Below are 22,694 nucleotides of genomic sequence, written 5' to 3'. Positions count from 1 at the left end.
TTGAGTCTAATGCAAAAACGGCAAACGAAAAGAGGAAATCATGTCTGAGATGCACAACAGGCTTCGATTGTCCTCCGGGTTTTTAGAATCGACCCGTCGATGAAATATTAAAGCTCCGATTGGTGGCTTTGGATCCCGGACTAAGTGATGCTTTCAAATCCTCAGCAAGCTCGAAAATGAATCTGGTTTCGCTCATCCAATCGGATTCCTCCAGGTGTGACTGTATGGAGAATATTAACTGCAGAATTTCCTATTCCGATCTTAAATTATGAAATATTTCAAATATGAAGCAAGTGGCTCCGCCTTCACCATCAAAATATTTCAGATTCTTTCTTTAGTTTTTGAGCGCTCGAAGTGACACCTTATCGCAGAAAAGTGCGCTGAAAAAGCCGGACGTCGGCATCGCTCGCGGCTGAGAGTATTCCAACGGCAAAGCAGTAAAAATCACGCCGTCAAAGTTACGTTTCATCGTAAAATTCAAAGGTGCATTGCCACTGAGCAGCATTCCTTCAATATATTTGACTTTTTAGCATCTTCTTTTTTTTTTTTTTTTTTGTACTGCGAGCAAGACCATTTCAGATTCAGATTTTGAATGGTGCTGACCACATGGGTGATTACTTTTAATTTATGGCTGACTAGTATCTAATGGCGGGAAAGTCGGGTGCCCTTTAGGCGATAGTCTGAAAAAAAAAGGTCTAGCTGCTATTCCAATCTTCTTCTTTTCCTTTCGGCTTTTCTCTTCAGGGGTCGCCGCAGCAAATCAACCTTCTCCATCTAACCCTATTCTCTGTATCCTCCTCTCTCACACCATCTACCTTCATATCTTCTCCCACTACGTCCATAAATCTTCTCTTTGGTCTTCCTCGAGACCTCTTGCCCGGCAGCTCCGGTTCCGGCATCGTCTACTAATATACTCACAATCCCTCCTCTGTACATGACCGAACCATCTCAGTTATTCTGATATGTTTATATACACACATATGTATATTTTTGTGCAATATTCCGAACTGTGCAATATTTCATTTCATAACAGCTACACTACAATTTTTCCTTTTATCATACTATTGTGCACTCCTTACCTCACTTGTTACTAAGACACTTATAGTTTTTATCACTTGTTTACTAAGACACTTTATAGTTTCACTGAGACACTTTATAGTTTATAGTTTATTTTTATTTCTAATTCTGCCTTTTTCTTTTTATTCTTTATTACTGTTATATTTTCTGTAACTCTGGCACAACAATTTCCTTCAGGATTAATAAAGTTGTTCTTATCTTATCTTATCTTATCTTATCTTATCTTATGTATGTACATACATATATAATTCATGTGTTTTTATGTATATGTATATACATGTACGTACATATCATTTTCCAGTAGATGTGATCAATATTGATCATCAGATCCATCAACTTGACATTATAACAACAAGCAACTTCCAAATGAAATCCACCGGTTGATCGGAATGGCAACATGATGACGGATGAGGTTAGACAGGAATTTCCATGCGATAGAAGACTATCAGCCAGGATGAAAGGAAAGCTGTACAAGACAGTGGTGAGACCAGGCGTGCTGTATGGACGATAAACAGTTACAATGATAAAAAGACAGCAGGCAGAACTAGAGGTCGCAGAGATGAAGATGCTAAGGTTCTCTTTGGGAGTGACCAGGATGGATAGGATCAGGAATGAGTCTATCGCAGGAACAACTGGAGTGGCTGGGTCATGTACAGAGGAAGGATAGTGAATATGGTAGTAGACGGATGCCGGAATGGGAGAATCGGAGCCAGAGGAAGACCAAAGAGAAGATTTATGGACGTGGTTAGAGATGATTTGAAGGTAGTTGTTGTGAGAGAGGAGGATACCGAGAATAGGTTTCGATGGAAAAGGTTGATTCGCTGTGGCGACCCCTGAAGGGAAAAGCCGAAAGAAGAAGAGTTTTGTCACCTGTTCTACTGATTACGATTAAATATATATTATATGTATAAATATTGGGTTTAGTACTTCTGCCTTAACTTGGGAGATATAATGGGATGTGAGAATACAAGGTCTCTGTCCGGAGACAGTAATAGCAACAGATAACTTTACAGGGGGTATTAATTGGAATATAAATGTGTGTGATTATATGTATACACACACACACACACACACACACACACACACACACATACATGCATACAAACATACATATGTATCCGTTATGGAAATGACTCATAAATAGCTCATGACCTGACTCACTTGGGGACTGTGAACAGTTGTAGCAGCACTGTCAGTTTCTCAAAAAAATTATATTAGTTAAAATTTTTAATTTATTTTAATTTCCATTTTATCGGATGACAAAAAAAATTACAGTCGGCGTCGTTTGTTCACGTCAGCAATGTAAAACTAAATATACTGCTCAAAAAAATAAAGGGAACACTTGAACAACACAATGTAACTCCAAGTCAATCACACTTGTGTGAAATCATAGTGTCCACTCAGGAAGCAACACAGATTCATTTTGACTTGTTTTAAGGACAAAACATCAAAGTTGGATCAGCCTGGAGTTTGTTTTTACACTTTAATTTTGAGTGTGATTCCTAATCCAGACCTCCATGGGTTGATACAATTGATTTCCATTGATCATTTTTGTGTGATTTTGTTGTCAGCACATTCAACTGTGTAAAGAGCAAAGTATTTCATAAGACTATTTCATTCATTTAGATCGAGGATGTGTTTTTTAAGCGTTCCCTTTATTTTTTTTGAGCAGTGTATGATGATAACTATAACATCTCAGAGAAGGTTTAATTTTAATAAGTAAATAGAAACAAAGCAATTAATAAAAAAAAGTGCCCACCTTTTGTGATTGTTTTGACAACAAGCCTGCGGGGGAAAAAAAAAAAAAAAAAAAAAAGACCACCGGCGCAGAAGAGCTCCCCCCTTTTTTTTCCTCCCGCAAAAATCGGGGCCCCGGAGGGGTGCGGGGGGGGGGGGGGAGGGGGGGCTTGAACCTGAACCCCCCGCAGACCCATCTGGGTTACGCATGAACTGAAAGGTCTTCCTCCAGTTCCCGGTTGCAGACACAGGGGATGGGGATCACAAAAAACCCCGCGGAGAGTACTCTGAATGGTTAAAGCTCCCGCCGGGGCCGGAGAGAGAGCGAAAACGAGGCGGCGGGCCCTTTGTAGCCGGAGAGGAATGCGGAAATGTTCTCGCTCCGTGTCAAACCTCTCTGAAGGGGGTCAGACCACATTCAGCCGGCGTGGGAAAGCCGGGGAGAGACGGGGCTCACGCCGGCTTGAGGGAGGCTGTAAGTTGCATTGGAGTGGGGGGAGGCATATATAAATATATATATTTATATATATATATGTGTGTGTGTGTGTTTGGGGGTGTGTGTGCAAAAAAAAAAAAAGAGAAGAAAAGAGCCAAAAATATAAAGAAGAGCGTTTAGGAGGGGGGGGGGGTGTTCCTTTGTCCCCGTGCATCCCACGCAAACGCAATTTTTTTTAACAACCCCCTCCTCCTCCTCCTCCTCCTCTTCCTCCTCCTCCTCCGTGCGTCCCAAGCCCTCGCCGGTGCGCCAGTCCTTGAGGGATGGGGGGTTAGAGCACGACGCGTCCTGTGTGGCCCCCCGCCACCCCGCCGCATTTACGGAGGACCGTGTGGACCGCGATGCGTCCGTCGCCCGTTTGGAGACTCCGGTGCCTTCCGACGCTTTACGCGGACATGCCGACGTTGCGAGAAAGCCTAAAATCGAAGGTAAACATTAAAAAAAAAAAAAAAAAAAAGGGGGGGGGGTGAAGGATAAAAGATTTAAAAAAAAAATGGTTTTTTTTTTTGTCGTGGTAGCTTGAAAGAACAGCGTATTTTCCGAGTTTTCGGTGCGCTTCGATTGTTTTTGTTTGTCGTGTGCTAGTTTACAAACACGCTCGCCAAAAAAAAAAAAAAAAAAAAAAAAAAAAATCACCGAGAGAGAAAAGTTTTTTTTTTTTTAACTACTCGTCGTTTGTTTGATTCTCTTTTAAATTTTTTTTTTTTTTTTAGCTTTTTTTATTTTTTTAAAGGGACTGGCGCTGGAGGAAGTTTTCAGACAATGCGAGCGGTAGACAAGCCACGTGCTCGCCGAGCTTGTGTCGTCCCAAACAGAAAGTTCACAGAAACGGGTGGGTGTGGGTGTGGGACGAGTTCCACGTTCCTGCTTTATTTACCGGGTGGGTGGGTGGGTGGAAAGGAGACGTCCTCGTCCACGATCGTGTATATATATTTTTTTTTCACCGTGATCTTTTTTTTTTTTTTTTTAAACGTGCGATTTCCCTTTTTTTTCCACGTCTGCTGCGAAACTCCCACCCCCAGCTGCGCCACTTTTTTTTTTTTTTTTTCGTATTATTATAATTTTTTTTGTTGTTGTTGTTAAAATGCATCGAAAAGCGGATCGTTTCCGTGTCGTTTAGCGTTTCGACAACGAGGCGGAGGAGTGGAAACCGGGGGAATCGATCGCAAATCGGAATTAAACCATTCGGACTTTCCTGCACGGATCGCAGTTTGACCCCGTTTAAAAAAAAAAAAAAAAAAAATGTTACAAAACCGCTTGTCTTCTCCCATCTCTGTGTCTCCTGTCATCCAGGCATTTGGATGTGCCGACTTTTCTTTGGCTATGAATATGGCTTTGTGAGAAACCCTGGCTCGGCGTCACCATCTCCGGGATTCCCCGCAATATTTTCTCAACCGGAGACGAGAGGAGGAGAAAAAAAAAAAAAAAAAAAAAAAAAAAAGTCAGCAAAAATGGACAAGGACAGCATCGGTACTCAATACGAGCCAGTGGCCGAGATCGGAGAAGGAGCGTATGGGAAAGTATATAAAGCCAGAGACTTAAAGAATGGGGGTCGCTTTGTGGCCCTAAAAAGAGTTCGAGTCCAGACGGAGGAAGAAGGGATGCCTCTCTCAACCATCCGGGAGGTGGCGGTACTGAGGCAGCTGGAGGCTTTCGAGCATCCTAATGTTGTCAGGTATGTTGTGGAAGGTGGGCAGCAGGTTCCTGTCACTCATCCGCCCCGGGGAACACTATTTGGGGAACCCCGTTTGAACGTTGGATAGCCTCCGATTGTCGGAAATGCAAGAAAACCCGCATGCGAGTCTGACCGAAAATCGGATCGCGTCTTTTCCATTTACAGAATCTGGATCTTGGTCTCCCATTTCAGCTTTCGGTTCATTGATCGAGATCATTTACCGCCCTCTGGAGAGATAAAGCCATGTATTATTGTGCCCGACTCTGCTGATTTTGGGAAAAAAAAAGGGGCTGGCCTGCAGCGAAATCTATTGAATCTCAATTTGATCACAAGTAAAACCGAAAAATGCGAATAAACCCAAACGACTATAGGTTATCATTGATCGAGATCATTTACCGCCCTCTGGAGAGATAAAGCCATGTATTATTGTGCCGGACCGATGCGATTTTTTGGAAAAAAAAAAGGGGCTGGCCTGCAGCGAAATCTATTGAATCTCAATTTGATCACAAGTAAAACCGAAAAATGCGAATAAACCCAAACGACTATAGGTTATCATTGATCGAGATCATTTTCCGCCCTCTGGAAAGATAAAGCCCCGTGTTATTGTGCCCGACTCTGCTGATGCGATTTTGGAAAGAAAAAAAAAAGGGCTGGCCTGAAGCGAAATCTTTTGAATCTCAATTTGATCACAAGTAAAACCGAAAAATACGAACAAACCCAAACGACTATAGGTTATTAGATTAAAAAACGGGATTCGAAACAGATGTTTGATGCGAATATATGCTATCAGATAAGATCTTATCGATCACCCCAAAGCCACCATCAATTACCTTCTTTTTTTCCTCGTCTGACGAAACCATCACAAGTATTTGTTCCTGAAATTTCTCCACTTAAATGATTGAATTGTTTTTTTTTTTACACCTAAAGCTCAGTTAATCCCAAGCAATGACTTTCATTTCACCTCGAAAGCTATTTCCCCCCGCAGACCACCGGCCGTTTTCTTTCAATTTCGTTCCAAACCTTCCCCACTGAGGTCAATAGTCCAGTATTGTGTTTATATGATGGTACTTTGCACGGTGTTAGCTTGGTTTTTGTCTCCTTTTAGACATTTCAGACGCTTAAAGAAGTACACTGAGCAAAAGTGTATAAGACTAGATAATGTTCAGCGAGTCTTTAATGGGATCACAATGGTTTGTTTTTCTTGCATGAGGGCAAACACCACCAGGTATCTGCTCAGAGTGGTTTTCCCGATCCTGTCGATCACACGGCTGCACATTTTAGCCAAATGCGTCTCAAGATTGGATGGAAAGGGTGGCTTTGCAAACCCGGTTGTGTCTTTGAAAGGCCCGATCGTCTGTTCTGAGCTCCAACAACACATTTTTTGAAAGCCGGTTTTGGCCGATGGTGGACTTGTTGGTCTTTGCATTTTGTGTCTGCAGAAGAAAAAAAGTCCGAAACAAATGTTTGCGAGTGGTTTATAAAATAACGTTAAGGGACTTCCTGCATTTCATTGAGTTTACTTGCTGGATTCACAAAGTTCCCGAATCAAAGTGCAATAATTACCATAGAATGCCCTAAATATGGGTCAAAAAAACGTAAGAAAACCTCATATCTGCAATTGTTCAATGAATAACCAACATGGCCACCAATGTAGCCACATCTTCGGATGAAGAACCCGCCGAAAGGCTTTGCCAAACTTCCCAGAAGATATTAGGCGTTGTATTAGTGCTGATGCCTTCTGGTCGCCTTTGGATTGATCGGGAGGTTTTTTTACTAATTCTCATGTGTTTTCTGGCGTCAAAGAGGAAATGAACACATTTGACATCAGTAATTTCCTGTAAGCTCATTCTTATGTGGCCAACTGTATATTCAATATTGTACACAGTTTCCTTAATTTTTACCGTTTTTTTTTTTAAGGCTTCAAATGTATGTTATGGATCTTAGGTGTTTCCAATTTATTCCTCACTTCAGTGTTTTATTGTGAAGGAATAAAGTGAATGAACCCAGTCATTTGTTTTAATAATGTAGCACGTAACAAGGTTAGAATGCCCACCTTTACGAAGCGACTCCATCTTTTATGGGAAGTTATGCCAAGCAGCGAAATCCGTCGTATTGATTCGTACCCGCCTCCTGTATTTCCAGGTTGTTCGACGTGTGCACGGTCTCTCGCACCGACCGCGAGACCAAACTCACCCTGGTCTTCGAGCACGTGGATCAGGACCTGACGACCTATCTAGAGAAGGCCCCCGACCCCGGCGTGCCACCTGAAACCATTAAGGTAACTTGATTTCAAACTGACCCGTAAACATCGTCCTTTTGGAGGCGAGGCCGACCAATGCAAGAAAAATGGTTGTCCATCAAAGTTTTCAGAAATGTCAAAAATTAAAAAAAAAATCGTTTCATAATAAGGGGGGTTTGTTTGTACTTTGCAGAGAATTTCATTCTGATTTTTAAGCTTTCCTTTTCTAATTATTGTTATTATTACTCTTTTGCCATTTTAAGACCAGTCCTAGTCTGCTATTTCTGGAATAATTGCTGTGGAAAAATGTTATTTTTCTCTTATTTAGAAATTGCTAAGAGCAAAATGAAGGCATCTTTTTATGCCAGACAATTGTCCCAGTGTGGATGGAGACGGTAGAATTTTTGAACTCTAAAATCATACATATGAATAGATCTCGTGGGTAATATTTGTCATACTTTGTATATTAGTGGATTGTATGGTTTTTTTAAGGCTTGTCGATGCATGTTAGTATATTAATTGGTGGTGTGAGAACCGAAATGAGGTTAGGGTCACCTGTGACGTGCTAAAAATGCAGAGGTGGATTGATAAAGTATTCGAAATTTAAATTTATATAGGAATTCAATATTGGCCTCGTTTGCGATTAATAAAAAAAAAACCTGAACTGTAATATTAGTGAGACGCAGCCCATACGACCATACATAGATAAATCTAATTAATGGAAAGGGGAGTAGACCAATCAAACCCGAGATCAAAATATTTCAACTATCTATTCCGATATATCGTACTCTATAACTGGAGATTATGTTTGGTAGTAGTAAATATTACTACTAAAAGTACTACAACTTTTTGCAAAGTATTTGCATTTGTGGTTCAGAGTTTTGAGGTTGGAAAAAAATAAAAATCAGACCCATGTAACACAATTTGCATCATTTCAAGAAAATGCCGACTGACGGTCCTTAAGTGCTCGCCCCTGAGGTTCGGAAAAAGAAGAATTTTAACATTTTTTTTCATTTATAACCTAAAAATACCTGTGCTGCTTTGTGTGTGTGTGCCAGTATATAGGCTGCTTTAAGAAATATTGATCAAATCCTGATATCTGATGAGTTTTTTCTGGAATTAGTATCCTGCTTCTTAGTCAAGTTTCCACATAGAAGGATTTTTGTTTTTTCTAGTCGCACCTTGTACTGACCTGAAGGATAACAACTGCCACACAACCTGACACACAATACAATAACGCAAAGTGAGAAGTGCAAATGTAGTCAAGTAATATCCCAGAAAGTGTGCAGTATTCAGTTCGAGGGTGTAAAGAGAATCTGGATACATGTCTGCATGTATATGTTTGAGTTTGTGTGAGTGTGTGTGATATATACACACACACACACTGCTGCAGTAGTTAATAATAATACATTTTATTTCAGGTACCTTATTAAACTCTTTAGGAGACAGTGCAGTCATACATATACACAAAAATAAAACATAAAAAGTGACAATGTTGTTTAAAAAACAACACACATATATGTAAAAATATATGTGGGACAAAGTGAGGGATATTTCCCTTTTTTTGTTGATCACAATAGTTACGGTCTTTCGCCGGTTTTATTTCAGTAAATTTGATCGATCTTGTTGGGCCGCAACAGATCACCTGTATTTATTAAAACCAAAAACACCTCAATCGGGAATTCACCCAGACACTCCGCCCTTATGGTGCGCCCCCCCACCCCCTCCACACACACACACACATATACACACACCCACCTCGCCACCCACCCTGCTCGCTCAGACTCAAGACCAAGCGCACGGTCATTGACAAAAAAAAAAAAAAAAAAAAAGCCTCTCCTCCAGGGATCAAATGAGCTGGAAGGACATCAAGCAGCCGAGCTACCCCAGCCGCGGTGCTCCTCGGCTGGGGTCGGCGCTTGGGTCTCACCCACCCTCCTCCTCCTCCTCCGCAGCCACCATAGTCCCAAGCTACCACGGCTTCATTCTCTAGACCAATAAAGGAGGGGTGGTTAATGAAGCATAGGGAGGGAATTACACTAACGCTAACTGGCAGATGTTCCATATTGTGCCCGGCTACAATAAACAATATGGCTGCCTCTGGTACATTTGCATTAGAAAAGGAGGCTCGCTCAGGAAGCCGTGTTGTGACTGCCTCGGGCAGAAGGACCGACTACTTTTTTTTTTTCCTGGTCATCTTGCATTTTTTTTTGTGGGGCTAGATCTGTTGCCTTTTTTTTTTTTTTTTTTTTTTTTTTGTGATTTAGTTTCCTCCTTGCCAAGCCAGTTTGGCGGTTTTGAGTTAAACCAGTTTAAGATAATAGTGTGTCGGGTAACTCTCGCCATTAGATTCAGCTTTATGCGACTAGAAAAAAACGCTGATACTGCGCTCTGTGACACAAGGCCTCTTAAAATAGGAACATAAATCGGATGTAAAAAATCGGATGTTTTTTTTTTTTTTTAATTCCTCTTCCCTCAGCCGCAGGGAATCTTCAATCTTTGTAGTTACTGCTAACAGTTAAGACAATTCATATTTCATTATATTTCTTATTCTTCCTCCTTTCTACTATCATCTATTACTGTTATGTTTTTTTACTTGAAACTCTTGCACAACAATTTCCTTCGGGACTAACAAAGTTGTTCTCATCTCTCATCTAAAGTATTGGATTATTTCAATGCAAGTGTATTGCAAGTTATGCTTTTTTGCGAAGACATTTTTTTTTTGAATGTTTCAATTTGTCCAAAAGCGTCCCTCTCGAGAAAATTCGTGCTTTTTAGCAATACCTGCTGAAAGGAAGCCTTCTAAAATGCTTTTCTAAGATAGGGGAGATACTGATTGAGGTTGGGGGGGGGGGGGGGGGGGTACTACAATATCAACCTCTGTCAGTCACAGATGCGCTAACACACACACACACACACACACACACATGCAAAAAGTAACCAATTGTCTACCCTGTCCTATGGCCCTGGCTGTCAGTTGCCCTTCTCATTCAGTCATGGCTGGATGGAGACACAGAAAGGAAAGTCTGTTTATGCATAATTCCTGCCCTTGGTCAGAGGGCACATACACACACACACACACACACACTCTTGTGCCGCTGCAACGTAACATGTTTGTATACTCTCGTACAGGGGTTTTCACGCGCGAAGGTAAACATACGCACATAAATTACATGAAGTCCACATAAAAACACTCGCGCAACTACTCGTCTCCACAGCTCTCCTCGGGGGCAGCGCGTCCCCTCTACTGCCGGCGCAGCATCTAGCGCGCTGAATTTATCTGCTCGAGTGTGCAGGACTCCTTTTAACTCCCTCACCAGCTGGTCAGCCAGTGAATAGAGCTGCAGGCTCAGGTCCATATCACTTGTGAGGTCTTGGCAGTGAGTTTATGGGGGGGTGTAATGGGCTTGTGTGTATGTTTACAGGAGAGAGTGTGTTTTTCAAGAGGTGGTCGGGGGGGCAAACAGAACACTAGAATAAAAAAAAAAAAAAAAAGTCGCAACCATTTTTTTTCAGCGTTAGACTTTGATTTTCACCATGTAATCCTTGATGACTTCAGATGGAATAACCCATAATAACAACACTCCTTAATTCTCCATTTTTTTTATTTTTTTTATTTTATCAGTTGAAGGGAGTTATGCTGGCAGGTCCAGCACATTTTTCATGGATGCAGGGCTGTTTCTGGGCATTAAATGAGAAAGGCTGCCAGTTTATTTTGTGTGTTCGTAGATCAAGGGCTCCTTCTGCCTCTGCATGTTGTGTGTGTGCGCATTTCAGTGAGAATACAGTGTTTCTGCAGGTCATTCAATAGCATATAAAGCCCTTAAATTTAGCAAAAATGAAGGGCTTAAAGAGCATCGAAAAGACTTAAATTCAATGTCTAGCGGAATTTAAAAGTTCAAGCATTTGACGGGGGAAAATATTATTCGCATATTATTTTGAATAGGCTATACAAACATTTAATAACTTGGAAATTGCGTGACAATCGAACAGTTTAATGGCTATTGCTTACGGCCCGTGTTCTGACACGTACCGGAGGTGGAGCAAGAAGGAAGCCAAATAGATAATGAATAATAATTTATAATGAAATCCATTATAGTCATTATAATTGCATTATAATCATACAAAAAAGTTAAATTCCATTGTCATTCAGATGGTCACTATTCCAGACCAAAATGGCTGACATTATTTTAAATAAACATATTTGCAGTTGAACATGGGCATTACATGTGTTTAAAGTGGCATTAAAAGAATTGAATTAGATTAGCTGATAGCTGCAAAAACCCTGGAATAAGATTCTTGCAGATTCTTGTCGTTCACATCTGTCGTTGCATGTTTGAAATATTTTGCCCTTTTTTGCAAATTTGCCAACTCAAATCGATTTTTGGATTTATCCAGGAGTGCATTTTCTAAGATAGAACGCTTCTCCTCTGCCCTTGTTCATTCCATTTGGATGTCTCACAGGATATGATGTACCAGCTACTCCAAGGGCTGGACTTCCTTCATTCACACCGGGTGGTTCACCGCGACCTGAAGCCCCAGAACATCCTGGTCACCAGTGGAGGACAGATCAAGCTGGCTGACTTTGGTTTAGCTCGCATCTACAGCTTCCAGATGGCACTCACCTCTGTGGTGAGTTGTTCCGATCGTACTATAAATAGTGGACAATCCCAAAAAAACATTAATATCCTGAATATGGTAGTAATTGAATACGTGAGGAACGTCCAGCAAAACAAAGGGTTTTCTGTTTTCTTGTTTGTGTTTGGCCTGACAAAAAAAATCCAATTTCGAGTCTTTTAAGTTTCTCATTTTATGGCATAAACTAGGTCATCTAACGTCGAATAGGGCAATTTTGAAATTACGCCCGAGCTGCATGTAGCGCAGCTGCATAAGCGGAAGTTTTTTCTCCGTTGCCGCCGCAGTAGGTAAAGGGGTGACGGGTTCTAGCAAATAAAAACCAACTTCCATTTACAGTGCTCCCTTGTGGATGTTAACAATGAAACTGCACGTTTACAGCCCAGCGTTAAGTTCCCTACGAAAACTAGGTTTAAAATACTTAATCTTTCATTTCAAGTTACAGCTCTAATGCGGATTGACCAAAAGGGAAAGGCATGTCTGGCAAAATGGACTGAGAGCAATATTAACGCATCTCCAATATATCCAACATGTTTGGGGATTTTTTTTTTTTTTTTGACGGTTTTTTGGAATATTGAAAATTGCAATGAATGCAGTTAATCTCACCAATTCTATGCAGACTTGAAGTATATTGATTATAACAGTACTTTCCCAATACCCTGAATTTTTTTCACCTAGCCCTTAAAGGCAAGTTGGACAAACAAACAACAAATTTTACACTTCCAACACTATTTGCATTTATGGGATTTATCCATTAGAATTTCATGCAATAAAATAACATAAAGTATGATAGTAAAAGGATTGCACAAAGTAGTGCATCCAAGGAGGTAAGTGGGAAAGTAAAATAACTGGGTTTTATAAATGTATATTGCTAGAATTTCATCTGGTGACAAAGTCACATTTTATATATTCAAAAAGGAAAAATGCGATGACATTTGATACAATATGTTTTGTACAAAATGTTTGCCGAAACTGATCGGCTTTGGCACGGACCTTGGAAATGTTCCACCTTCAGCTGCTGGATTCACAAGTCTCCATTTCCAACGAAGCTGAGACGTCATGTAAAAAAAAACAGAATACAATATTTGCAAATCTTTTTGTACCTATTATCAATTGAACACACTGCAAAGATACTAATATATTTTACCATACGTAATATGAAACAAAATATTAAAGTTATGGATATGTTCAAACCAATTGATTTTTTTTTTTTTTTTTTTTAGTCATTGGATGTCTGCAACATGTCAGGGAACAGAGGACACAAATTGTTCAAGCGTATGTTGTTGCTGCAAAATCCATATGTACCTTTCAGCACTAATGGCGCCGTCAAAGATGTACAAGTAGGCCAAACCCCCACCCCATAGAATTGCAGATGGGGCGATAACAATTTGAATGGTCCTTTTCCACTTTTATTTAGCCTTGAAAACACAACATCCATGACTTCCAAAAACAAACAAGCCCATACCAAGTCATGACACTAACCTGTTCTGGATGAAACTGCGCACCAGGTTCTTTTTTTTGGGGGGGGGGGGGGATTGTTGTAGTCGGGGGAAAAAAATGAGTTTAACAATAAATACCTCGTCTCTTTAGTGTACTCAATTGAATATAAGTTGGAAGGGAATCGTAAATCGTATTACTTTGGTTTCATTTACATTTTACACACCATCCCGACTCCATTGAAATTTGAGTTTGCAATTCTTAACAGCATCAGGGCATTATATTATGGTCATTTAAGATAAGATAAACTTTATTGATCCCCATAAGCTGGGACCAACAGGGATAAAGAAAGACAGCCGAGTCAGGGCATGACATGTGGATGGCTGAGGTAGTGAGGTTGTGGTAGCGGCCAGTCAGTCAGTTGTGTGCCGTCCAGACTGCCGTTATACAGTCTGATGGCCGTGGGCGCAAAGGAGCGTCTGAAGTGTCCAGTTCTGCACCAGGGTGGGATGAACCGATTGCTGAACAAGCTGGCCATCAGCTCCTCATGCAGGGGGTGGGAAAGATTGTCCAGGATAGCTCCCAGTTTGTCCCTCACCCTCCAGAAGATGGTCCAGATTCAGTCCCGTTACTGAGCGGGCTTTCGTCACTATCTTGTTGAGCCTGTTGCTCCTGGCACCGACCCACCAGCACACTATAGCGAAGAAGAGTGAGCTGGTTACCATAGACTGGTAGAAGTTGTTGAGGAGCTACAGACGCCAAACACCCTCAGTCTCCTTAGGAAAAACATCCAGCTCTGACCCTTCCTGTAAGGTGCATCAGTGTTGTGTGACCAGTCCAGTTTATTGTTGATGTGGCCCCCGGGGTACATGTAGGAGTGGACTGTCACCCTGGATGGTGATTGGTACCCGTCTCCTCTGATTCTTCCGGAAGTCCACAACCACCTCCTTGGTCTTGTGTCTTGGAGATGTTGAGTAGGAGGTGGTTCTGGTTGCGATCAGACCTCTGCACTCCTTGTTGTCATCGTTGATGCATCCAATGATGGAAGAGTCATTGGAGAACTCCAGGAGGTGGCAGGAACCGGAAGTTGTACCGAAGTTGGACCGGAAGACTGAGGTGAAGAGGAATGGAGACAGGACAGTTCCTTGGGTACTCCTGTGCTTTTCCTGTTCAACATTGCTGCAATGTTGGGTACACACTCGAGCATTGTATTCAGCAAATGTAAAATTGAGCGAATATGAACAAAATATCCAGCAATCACGAAGAGACGTATGCTTCAGTTAAAAGTCCCCTAATTGATCGATCAATCAGGGGACTCTTAACTCGATTTACCTACCTACCTACACACACACATTATTCTTCTCCTTTCAGCTTTTACCTTTCGGGGTCGCCACAGCAAATCAACCTTCTCCATATAACCCTCTTCTCTGTATCCTCTCCCACACCAACTACCTTCAGATCCTCTCACTATTTCCACAAATCTTCTCCTTGGTCTTCCATGAGACCTCCTGCCTGGCAGCTCCAATTCCAGCATCCGTCTACCAATATATTCACTATCCCTCCTCTGTCCATGACCCAACCATCTCAGTCTGGCTTCTCTGACCTTCTCTTGAAAACATCTAACATGAGCCGTCCCTCTGATTCTCATTCCTGATCCTATCCATCCTGGGGAATCCCAAAGAGAACTTTAGCATTTTCATCTCTGCGACCTCCACCTCTACCTCAGAGACCTATTGGGCTCTGTCTTTTTGTCTTTTTGAACTGTTTCGATGCCATATGGCATCACAGGTCTCACCACAGTCTTGTACACCTTTCCTTTCATTCTGGCTGATAGTCTTCTATCACATAGTACCCCTGACACTTTTCCCACCCATTCCAACCTGCTTGAACCCGTCTCTTCACCTTTTCCACGCTCTTTGTTGCTCTCGACTTTTGACCCCAAGTACCTGAAACCCTCCAACTTCTTGATATCCATTCCCTGTAGCCGCACCATTCCACCTGAGTTCCTCTCATTCACACACAGATCTGTCTTGCTGCAACTAATCTTTATTCCTCTCCTTTCCAAGGCAACCTCCACCTCTGGATTTTTCTCAGCTTATTTTCTCCTCTCACTAAAAATCACATTGTCATCTGCAAACATCATTGTCCATGGAGATTTCTGTCAAACCTCAACTGTCAGCCTGTCCATCACCACTGTAAACAAGAAGGGGCTCATAGCTGACCTCCACCTTGAGCTTCCCTGTTACAGCTGAAGCACACAGCACCACTGTCACACAGCTAGCATACATGTCCTGCACCAGTCTAAATACTTCTCTGCCATTCCAGATGTCCTCATACAATACCAGAGCTCCTCTCTTGGCACCCTGTCATATGCTTTTTCTAGGTCTACAAAAACACAATGCAGCTCCCTCTGGCCTTCTCTGTAATTCTCTATTAGCATTCTCAAAGCAAATACTGCATTTGTAGTACTCCTTCAAGGCATGAAGTCATACTGCTGTTCACAAATGCTGACTTCTACTCTCAGTCAAGTTTCCACTATTCTTTCCCATGCCCTCTTTGTATGGCTCATCAACTGTATCCCTCTATAGTTGCCATAATAATGCACATCCCCCTTATTCTTGAAAATAGTCACCATCACTCTTCATCTGCATTCTTAAGGGATCATGCCGCTCTAAGATCCTGTTGAATAAACTAGTCAGAAACTCTAGCACTGCCTCTCCTAGACGCTTCCACACCTCCACAGGAATATCATCGGGACCAGCTGCTTTTCCACTCTTCATCCTCTTTAATGCCCTCCGCACTTCACTTTTACTAATCTCTGCTACTTTATGGTCGACTATAGTCCCCTCTTCTACCCTTCTCTCTCTTTCATATTCCACATTCATCAGCTCTAAGTACTCTTTCCATCTTCCCATTACTCTTCTAGCATCTACCAATTCATTTCCCTCGCTATCCTTAATCACCCGGACCTGTTGCACATCCTTTCCATCTTTATCTCTCTTTTTCGCCGACCCCTACAGGTCATTCTCTCCCTCCTTACTGTCCAAATTGTCCTCATTGCAGGGCATAGTCACAAACAACATCGAGCATCACACCTTCAATTTCCAGTTTTAGACTCATAAGTCTATCTGACACTCTTTTCATTCCCAGAACATTCCTAACAAACTCCTCCTTCAAGATAACTCCTACTCCATTTCTCTTCTTGTCAGTACCATGATAGTACAACTTAAAGCCTGCTGCTAAGCTTCTAGCCTTACTACCTTTCCACCTGGTCTCCTGGACACACAGTATATCCACTTTCCTTCTCTACATCATTTTGGCCAACTCTCTACCTTTTCCTGTCATAGTCCCAATATTCTAAATCCCTACTTTAGTTCCAGACTTTTGCCTTTCCCCTTTTCTCGCTGCTTCCAAACACGCTTCCTGTCCTTCTTTGACCTACAGTCGCCCAGTTTCCATTGGTTCCCTGTAGGTTATCGGTACCAATGGCGGTCATCGGGTTAGTGGGTTAGTGTGTGTGTGTGTGTGTGTGTGTGTGTGTGTGTGTGTGTGTGTGTCCGTGCATACATACAGTGGGGAGAGCAAGTATTTGATACACTGCTGATTTTCCAGTTATTCCCACATGCAAAGCATGGAGAGGTCTGTAATTTTTTTCATCATAGGGACTCTAGAATCTAAAACAAAAATCCAGAAAAACACATTTTACAATTTTTAAGTTATTTGCTTTTCATTGCACTATATAAGTATTTGATACATCAGAAAAAACCGAACTCAATATTTGGTACAGAAAGCTTTGTTGGCACTTACAGAGATTAGACGTTTCCTGTAGTCGACCAGGTTGGCACTTACTGAAGCAGGGATGTTAGCCAACTCCTCCATACAGATCTTCTCCAGATCCTTCAGGTTTCAGTCGCTGGGCAATATGGACTATCAGTTCCCCCCAATGATTTTCTATCGGGGTTCAGGTCTGGAAACTTGCTAGGCCACCCCAGGACCTTAAGATGCTTCTTACGGAGCCACTCCGGAGTTGCCCTAGCTGTGTGTTTCAGGTCATGTCATGCAAGAAGACCCAGCCACGACCCATCTTCAAGAATCTTACTGACAGAAGGAGGTTGTTGGCCAAGGTCTTGCGATACACGGCCTCATCCATCTTCCCCTCAATACGGTGCAGTCATCCTGTCCCCTTTGCAGAAAAGCATCCCCAAAGAATGATGTTTCCACCTCCATGCTTAACCCTTCGGATGGTGTTCTTGTGGTTGGACTCATCCTTCTTCCTCCAAACACAGCGAGTGGAGTTTAGACCAAAAAGCTCAATTTTTGTCTCATCAGACCACATGACCCTCCTCCATTCCTCCTCTGGATAATCCAGATGGTCATTGGCAAACTTCAGATGGGCCTGGACATGTGCTAGCCTGAACAGGGGCACCTTGCGTGGGCTACAGGTGTAGTGTGTTTTCTTTGAGACCGTGGTCCCAACGCTCTTCAGGTCATTGACCAGGTCCAGTCGTGTAGTTCTGGGCTGATCCCTCACCTTCCTCATGTGAGATCTTGCATGGAGTCCCAGCCCAATGGAGAGTTAGCGTCATCTTGAACTTCTTCCATTTTCTAATAACTGTGCCAACAGTTTTTGCTTTCTCACCAAGCTGCTTGCCGATTGTCTTGTAGCCGATCCCAGCATTGTGCAGGTCTAAAATTTTATCCCTGATGTCTCTCTCTGGTCTTGGCCATTATGGAGAGGTTAGAATTTGATTGAATTTATGGGCAGGTGTCTTTTATTATTTTTATAAATCTGAAGTTCTGTTTTTCTGATGTAGCAAATACTTGTGTCATGAAATAAAATGCAATTTTTTTTTTTTTCTGGATGTTTTGTTTTAGATTCTGTCACTCACAGTTGAAGATAAAAATTACAGACCTCTATATGCTTTGTAAGAGGGAAAAGCAGAAAAATCATCAGTGTATCAAATACTTGTTCTTCCCACTGTACATGTATGTATGTATGTATCCAATGAGACGTTTGCTCATCAGCACGCGCCAAAGTCGGAAATTATGAGATTTTCTTGTGCAAAGCAAGAGGCAAGGGGTCTTTTCTGTCTCGGGAAACCCTCAGACACTGATGGAACAGATGAGAGTACCTTTTTTCGGCACTTTTACGTCCAGTTTTATGTCTCCGACGATCAGATAAACCCACTGAGGGAGGTTTTGGGAAGACAATGAAATGGAATGTCGAAGGGCTCGCAAAGAGCTAAACTTTATTGTTTTACATTCTTGGATTATCTTCAGTTTTTTTTTAATGCTTTCTTTATTTTGCACTCAAGGGGCATCGGGCTATGGAGACATAATTCAGTGTGTAAACATTACTTTATAAAATTAATCTCAAAGGGACGTAATCCAGCTAACTAAATTCAGTTATCACACAAATTATCCATATCTGTCAGGCTATTTGTGTATGCAGTGCAAAGGTTCAACAACATCCCCGCTTATGAATACAGTTTTGGATGTTCCTTGCTCATAATGGCCCACCCTGGCTGCTCGCTCCTTTTGTTTTACACTGAATAGCTAAACTTTACTAGATGTAATTTATTTTATGTATGCAAAATACATAAATGCTGCTATACCAGCCATTTTCCACACCCAACTCACAACCAACTGTTCATTTTTTTTGTTAGGTAATGTGTTTTTGATTGGTTTGCCTGTTGATTGCAGGACCTCATATTGATCCATTCAACTGTTCACTCTCTTATTCACACATCTTGCCGTTTTTAAAGTCTTCAGTTAACCGACTGCATATTTTTGGACTGCTATGAGGAAACTGGGGAATATATACTCAACACAGCAAGGCCCTAGTGGGACTCAAACTAGGAACCACCTTGTTATGAAGCAGAAGTGCTAACCACTTCCCCACCATGGTTATCAGTTAATTTAAATTTTTATGACTTGCAAAGACAATTCTGATATGACATTGCTAACATTATCAAAAAATTCACCCTGAGACCTGGGTGAAGGAAGTCAAGTCCATTAATGTGTTTACACAGTCACACCCACAGACACATCAAATAAACATCACCGCTCTTTTCCTTGGTAATGCAAAAAAAAAAAAAAAATAATGTGCATGCTTTAGCACTAAATCTGAAATTAGAAATGAAAAGTCCTCTTGTTGTGATTCCCTGTCACACACACACACACACACACACACACTAAACAAAAATATTCAATATCCATCCATTAATGGGTTCCACTAGCTAATAAAAGTAGATATAAACTGCATGGTATGTGCTCATATACACAAAAATAAATACTGTTGAAAGGATCTTCCCCTTTGCCCAACGGATCAGCAGTTACTTATTTAGTCACCCAGTGCTCCTGTTACTGGTAGACAGATGGGCTTCGGAGAACTTCTCTCACTTTCAAAATGACTCATTAAGCATGTCTAAAATGACAATGTGAGTGATGTTAGCAAGTTGCATGGAAAAAGTACCTAGTTTATTTTTTTTTTTTTTTGAGCTAGCAGCATGGTGCAAAGTATGGTGTCTTTTGGGGGCTGGTGCAGTCGCCTGGATTTTAATAGATTATGACAAATTGGCGTGCGCGTACGTGCAACTACTTATTGTGCTGCATGTCACTCAGGAAGAGAGTATGAGCAGGAGACGCCATGCATGGGTTTAGCTTTTTTGTACCAGGGACCAGTTTCATGCATGAAAATGTTTCAAATAATAAAAACTTGATAGTTCACAGTATTTAATCTGAATGCAATGATTGCCGTTTATATTAGCAAATAACAATAATTTTGTCTTTTAGCGCCCGGTGTTCTGTCTGAATGTGGCAAAGCGGTTTTGGGGTTTCGTCGCAAATAATGCATTTTGGGCGCAGAGCTTTTGTATAACTTTTTGTGATGAACCCTTGATATTATCTTTTAAATGCAGCTATCGCAAATCTGCGGTCTCATCGTTTGCTTGTGTCTTCTCAAAAAAGCGACTTTTGTTTCTGGCTCTTTTGTCAAGGGCTAGCTTGTGGTAGCTGATGTGTGAAATGGCGCGAAACAGAAACAGTCCTTTTTCCAAGTAAGGTCCAGAAGGTCTGATGAAAAAAAAAAAAATACAATTTGTACCAGGAAAGATTTTCTTTTCGGGCCGGTACCAAATAATCCGGTACTGGTCCGAAGACTGGGGGTTGGAGGCCCCTGATCTAGATGACGGAAGGGACACTTGAGTCCCTTGCATTTATGATGGTACGCAACTACCCTGAATGATGGGCAGGTGTGAAAATCAGATGTGGTTGATCCGAAAGACCTTGAAAAAGTTGGATCCTCCAAAATTGTGTTTTTGATTAAAACAAGTTTCTTAGTTTCAACCAAGGGCGATTAAGGATTGCAAGAAATCTATATCTGATCTAAATATTATCTTGCCTCACCACTGATCACTCAAACCAAAATTTGCACTCGCTTTTTCAGTTGTTTTCTGTAAAATATATCGTGATTTATGTCATATTGAGCACACCTGAATAAAAACCGCACCAGTTACATATATACATAGATATATAGGCTGCCCTTGTCGATGTTGTAACATGAGATAATTAGACAGATGCATTTTTTTAAAACTTTCAATTAAATACATACTGGTAAAATCAACAAATACGTACAGGAAATGCCTTTTCCGAATAGTGCCTGTAACACGGCTGATGTAAAAGATTAATAATGAATAACACAAGGAAAAGTCCATCCATCCATCCTGTTTTTTACAATTTCCTACTATTAGTTATTATTGTTATGTTTTACTTGAAACTCTGGCACAGCGATTTCCTTCGGGATAAATAAAGTTGTTCTTATTCTTATTTTTCTATCCCCACTTTGTCCTACTCCAACTGATCACAACTTTTGTCTTCCTCCTGCGCATTAAAACCATCAGTATTCTTCCTCAGTGTCAGAATTGAACAGCCTCAGAATTTCAATGTCATTTCATTGGGCCAATGTGACGATGCTAAATGTTTCGGCGGTATGAATCTTATTAGCTTCAAAAAGTCCATAAGCTTCATCATTGTCGAAGCTGCAGTGTTCAAAGCGTGTAAAAAAAAAAGTTGCGGCTTCTAGCCTGGAAATTACAGTAGCGTAGAACTGTAATTTGACCACATTGGAATAAAAAAACAATAGACTTTGTGTGAAAAAAATTAAAAACTTTAGAAGCTCCAGGTTAGCAACCCATTTAATGTCATCATATTAATGGTGATTGCACCATTGGGTTAATTGGTTTTGAACTTATAAATCAATCAGTGTGTGATTTTGGTTCATGTTCATGAGTTTTGCCTGCTTGGAATGGTGGTAAACCGCCATCTTGCACCGATGAGTCCGGTTTTCTATCAAACAATCTATTTTAGCCATACGAGGCAATGTAATTCCCTCATCGCAATTCGCGGACCTCTTGGCTCTGCAGCTTTGTGAAAATTCGGGACGATAACCTCGAGTAACCTGTCTGTTAGTGGCCTCTTCATTTCCATTACTTTGGTAACCATAGTAATTTAGGCTGGCTGGTTGTCCCATGAAACCTATTAGTCTCCACACTCATGTCATGTGCATGTAGTTTCCCTGTCAAATTGGGTTTTAAAAACTCACAGGAATCCCACCACATTCCCATAATAGCCCCTAACACTCAGGTTCATGTGTTTGATCAAACCAGCTTGCCATATTATGCAGGAGATGACGTGATGAGGTCTGCAGGGGGAAAAAAAAAAAAGGTTTTGCTCACGAGTCTGAAGTAAGTCTATCACCGAGTGACACAACAGGCAATGGTTGTTCTTTTTTTTTTCTCTTGAAATCTTTCAAGATAGCGCAGTTTACCCCCAGATCGTGTTTGCTACATGTTTACTGTAAAATACTCTATGGATGACAGTATGAGAATAATTATGCAAATGGCAAGGGGTTTTCCCAGCAGAACCCAACCTCACTTCAGATGATCATACACCGGGCGAGGTTAAACAAACTGATACCAGGGTCCTTGCTCACAGTCAAAATGAAAGAGTGGTTCTCATAATAAAAGCTCTCTCCAGCCCTCAGTCATTTTTATATGACTACTTTTTCAGTCATCATTCACTTTGAGAACTCTTAGTTAGCTGCAAGTTAAAGTCCAAGTGTGGGTTTGGCGAAAAGAGCATATTATTGATTTTCGAATAAAAATTGCCCAACATTGCATAGTGATGATGATTGTGGAATTGAAAATGAAGAATTTATCTTGATTCTTCCCAGCTTGATTTTATCTATAACATACAACAGCACCCAGGAACAGAGACTGAAGTTTAAAATGCTTGGTGATGTCAATAATGAACTGTACAGTTATGTCTGTAAATATGCCCTGTTGCCAGACGTGGTTTTCTAATGTGGACGGGGGGGGGGGGGGGGGGGATCATGCTCT

The 22,694-nt window shown here is 41.3% G+C and overlaps 1 protein-coding gene across 1 annotated transcript in view; it reads left to right on the top strand.

Annotated features, from left to right (window-relative positions):
• Positions 1 to 3,221: 3,221 nt before the first annotated feature.
• Positions 3,222 to 22,694, top strand: part of cdk6 (cyclin dependent kinase 6) — a 38,594-nt gene continuing 19,121 nt past the window's right edge. Inside the window, exons 1-5 of the mRNA XM_086171416.1 lie at positions 3,222 to 3,289; positions 3,546 to 3,738; positions 4,604 to 4,985; positions 7,128 to 7,263; positions 11,689 to 11,856. Of these exons, the coding sequence (XP_086027542.1) occupies positions 4,612 to 4,985; positions 7,128 to 7,263; positions 11,689 to 11,856 (678 nt within the window). The 5' untranslated portion in view covers positions 3,222 to 3,289; positions 3,546 to 3,738; positions 4,604 to 4,611. The remainder of the gene's footprint in view (positions 3,290 to 3,545; positions 3,739 to 4,603; positions 4,986 to 7,127; positions 7,264 to 11,688; positions 11,857 to 22,694) is intronic.

Source organism: Fistularia commersonii, chromosome 24, assembly GCF_037954325.1.
Source record: "Fistularia commersonii isolate RoL2024-O1a breed Wild chromosome 24, RoL_Fcom_v1.0, whole genome shotgun sequence".
Classification (NCBI taxonomy): Eukaryota; Metazoa; Chordata; class Actinopteri; order Syngnathiformes; family Fistulariidae; genus Fistularia; species Fistularia commersonii.
This window is presented reverse-complemented; position numbering and strand designations above follow the sequence as displayed.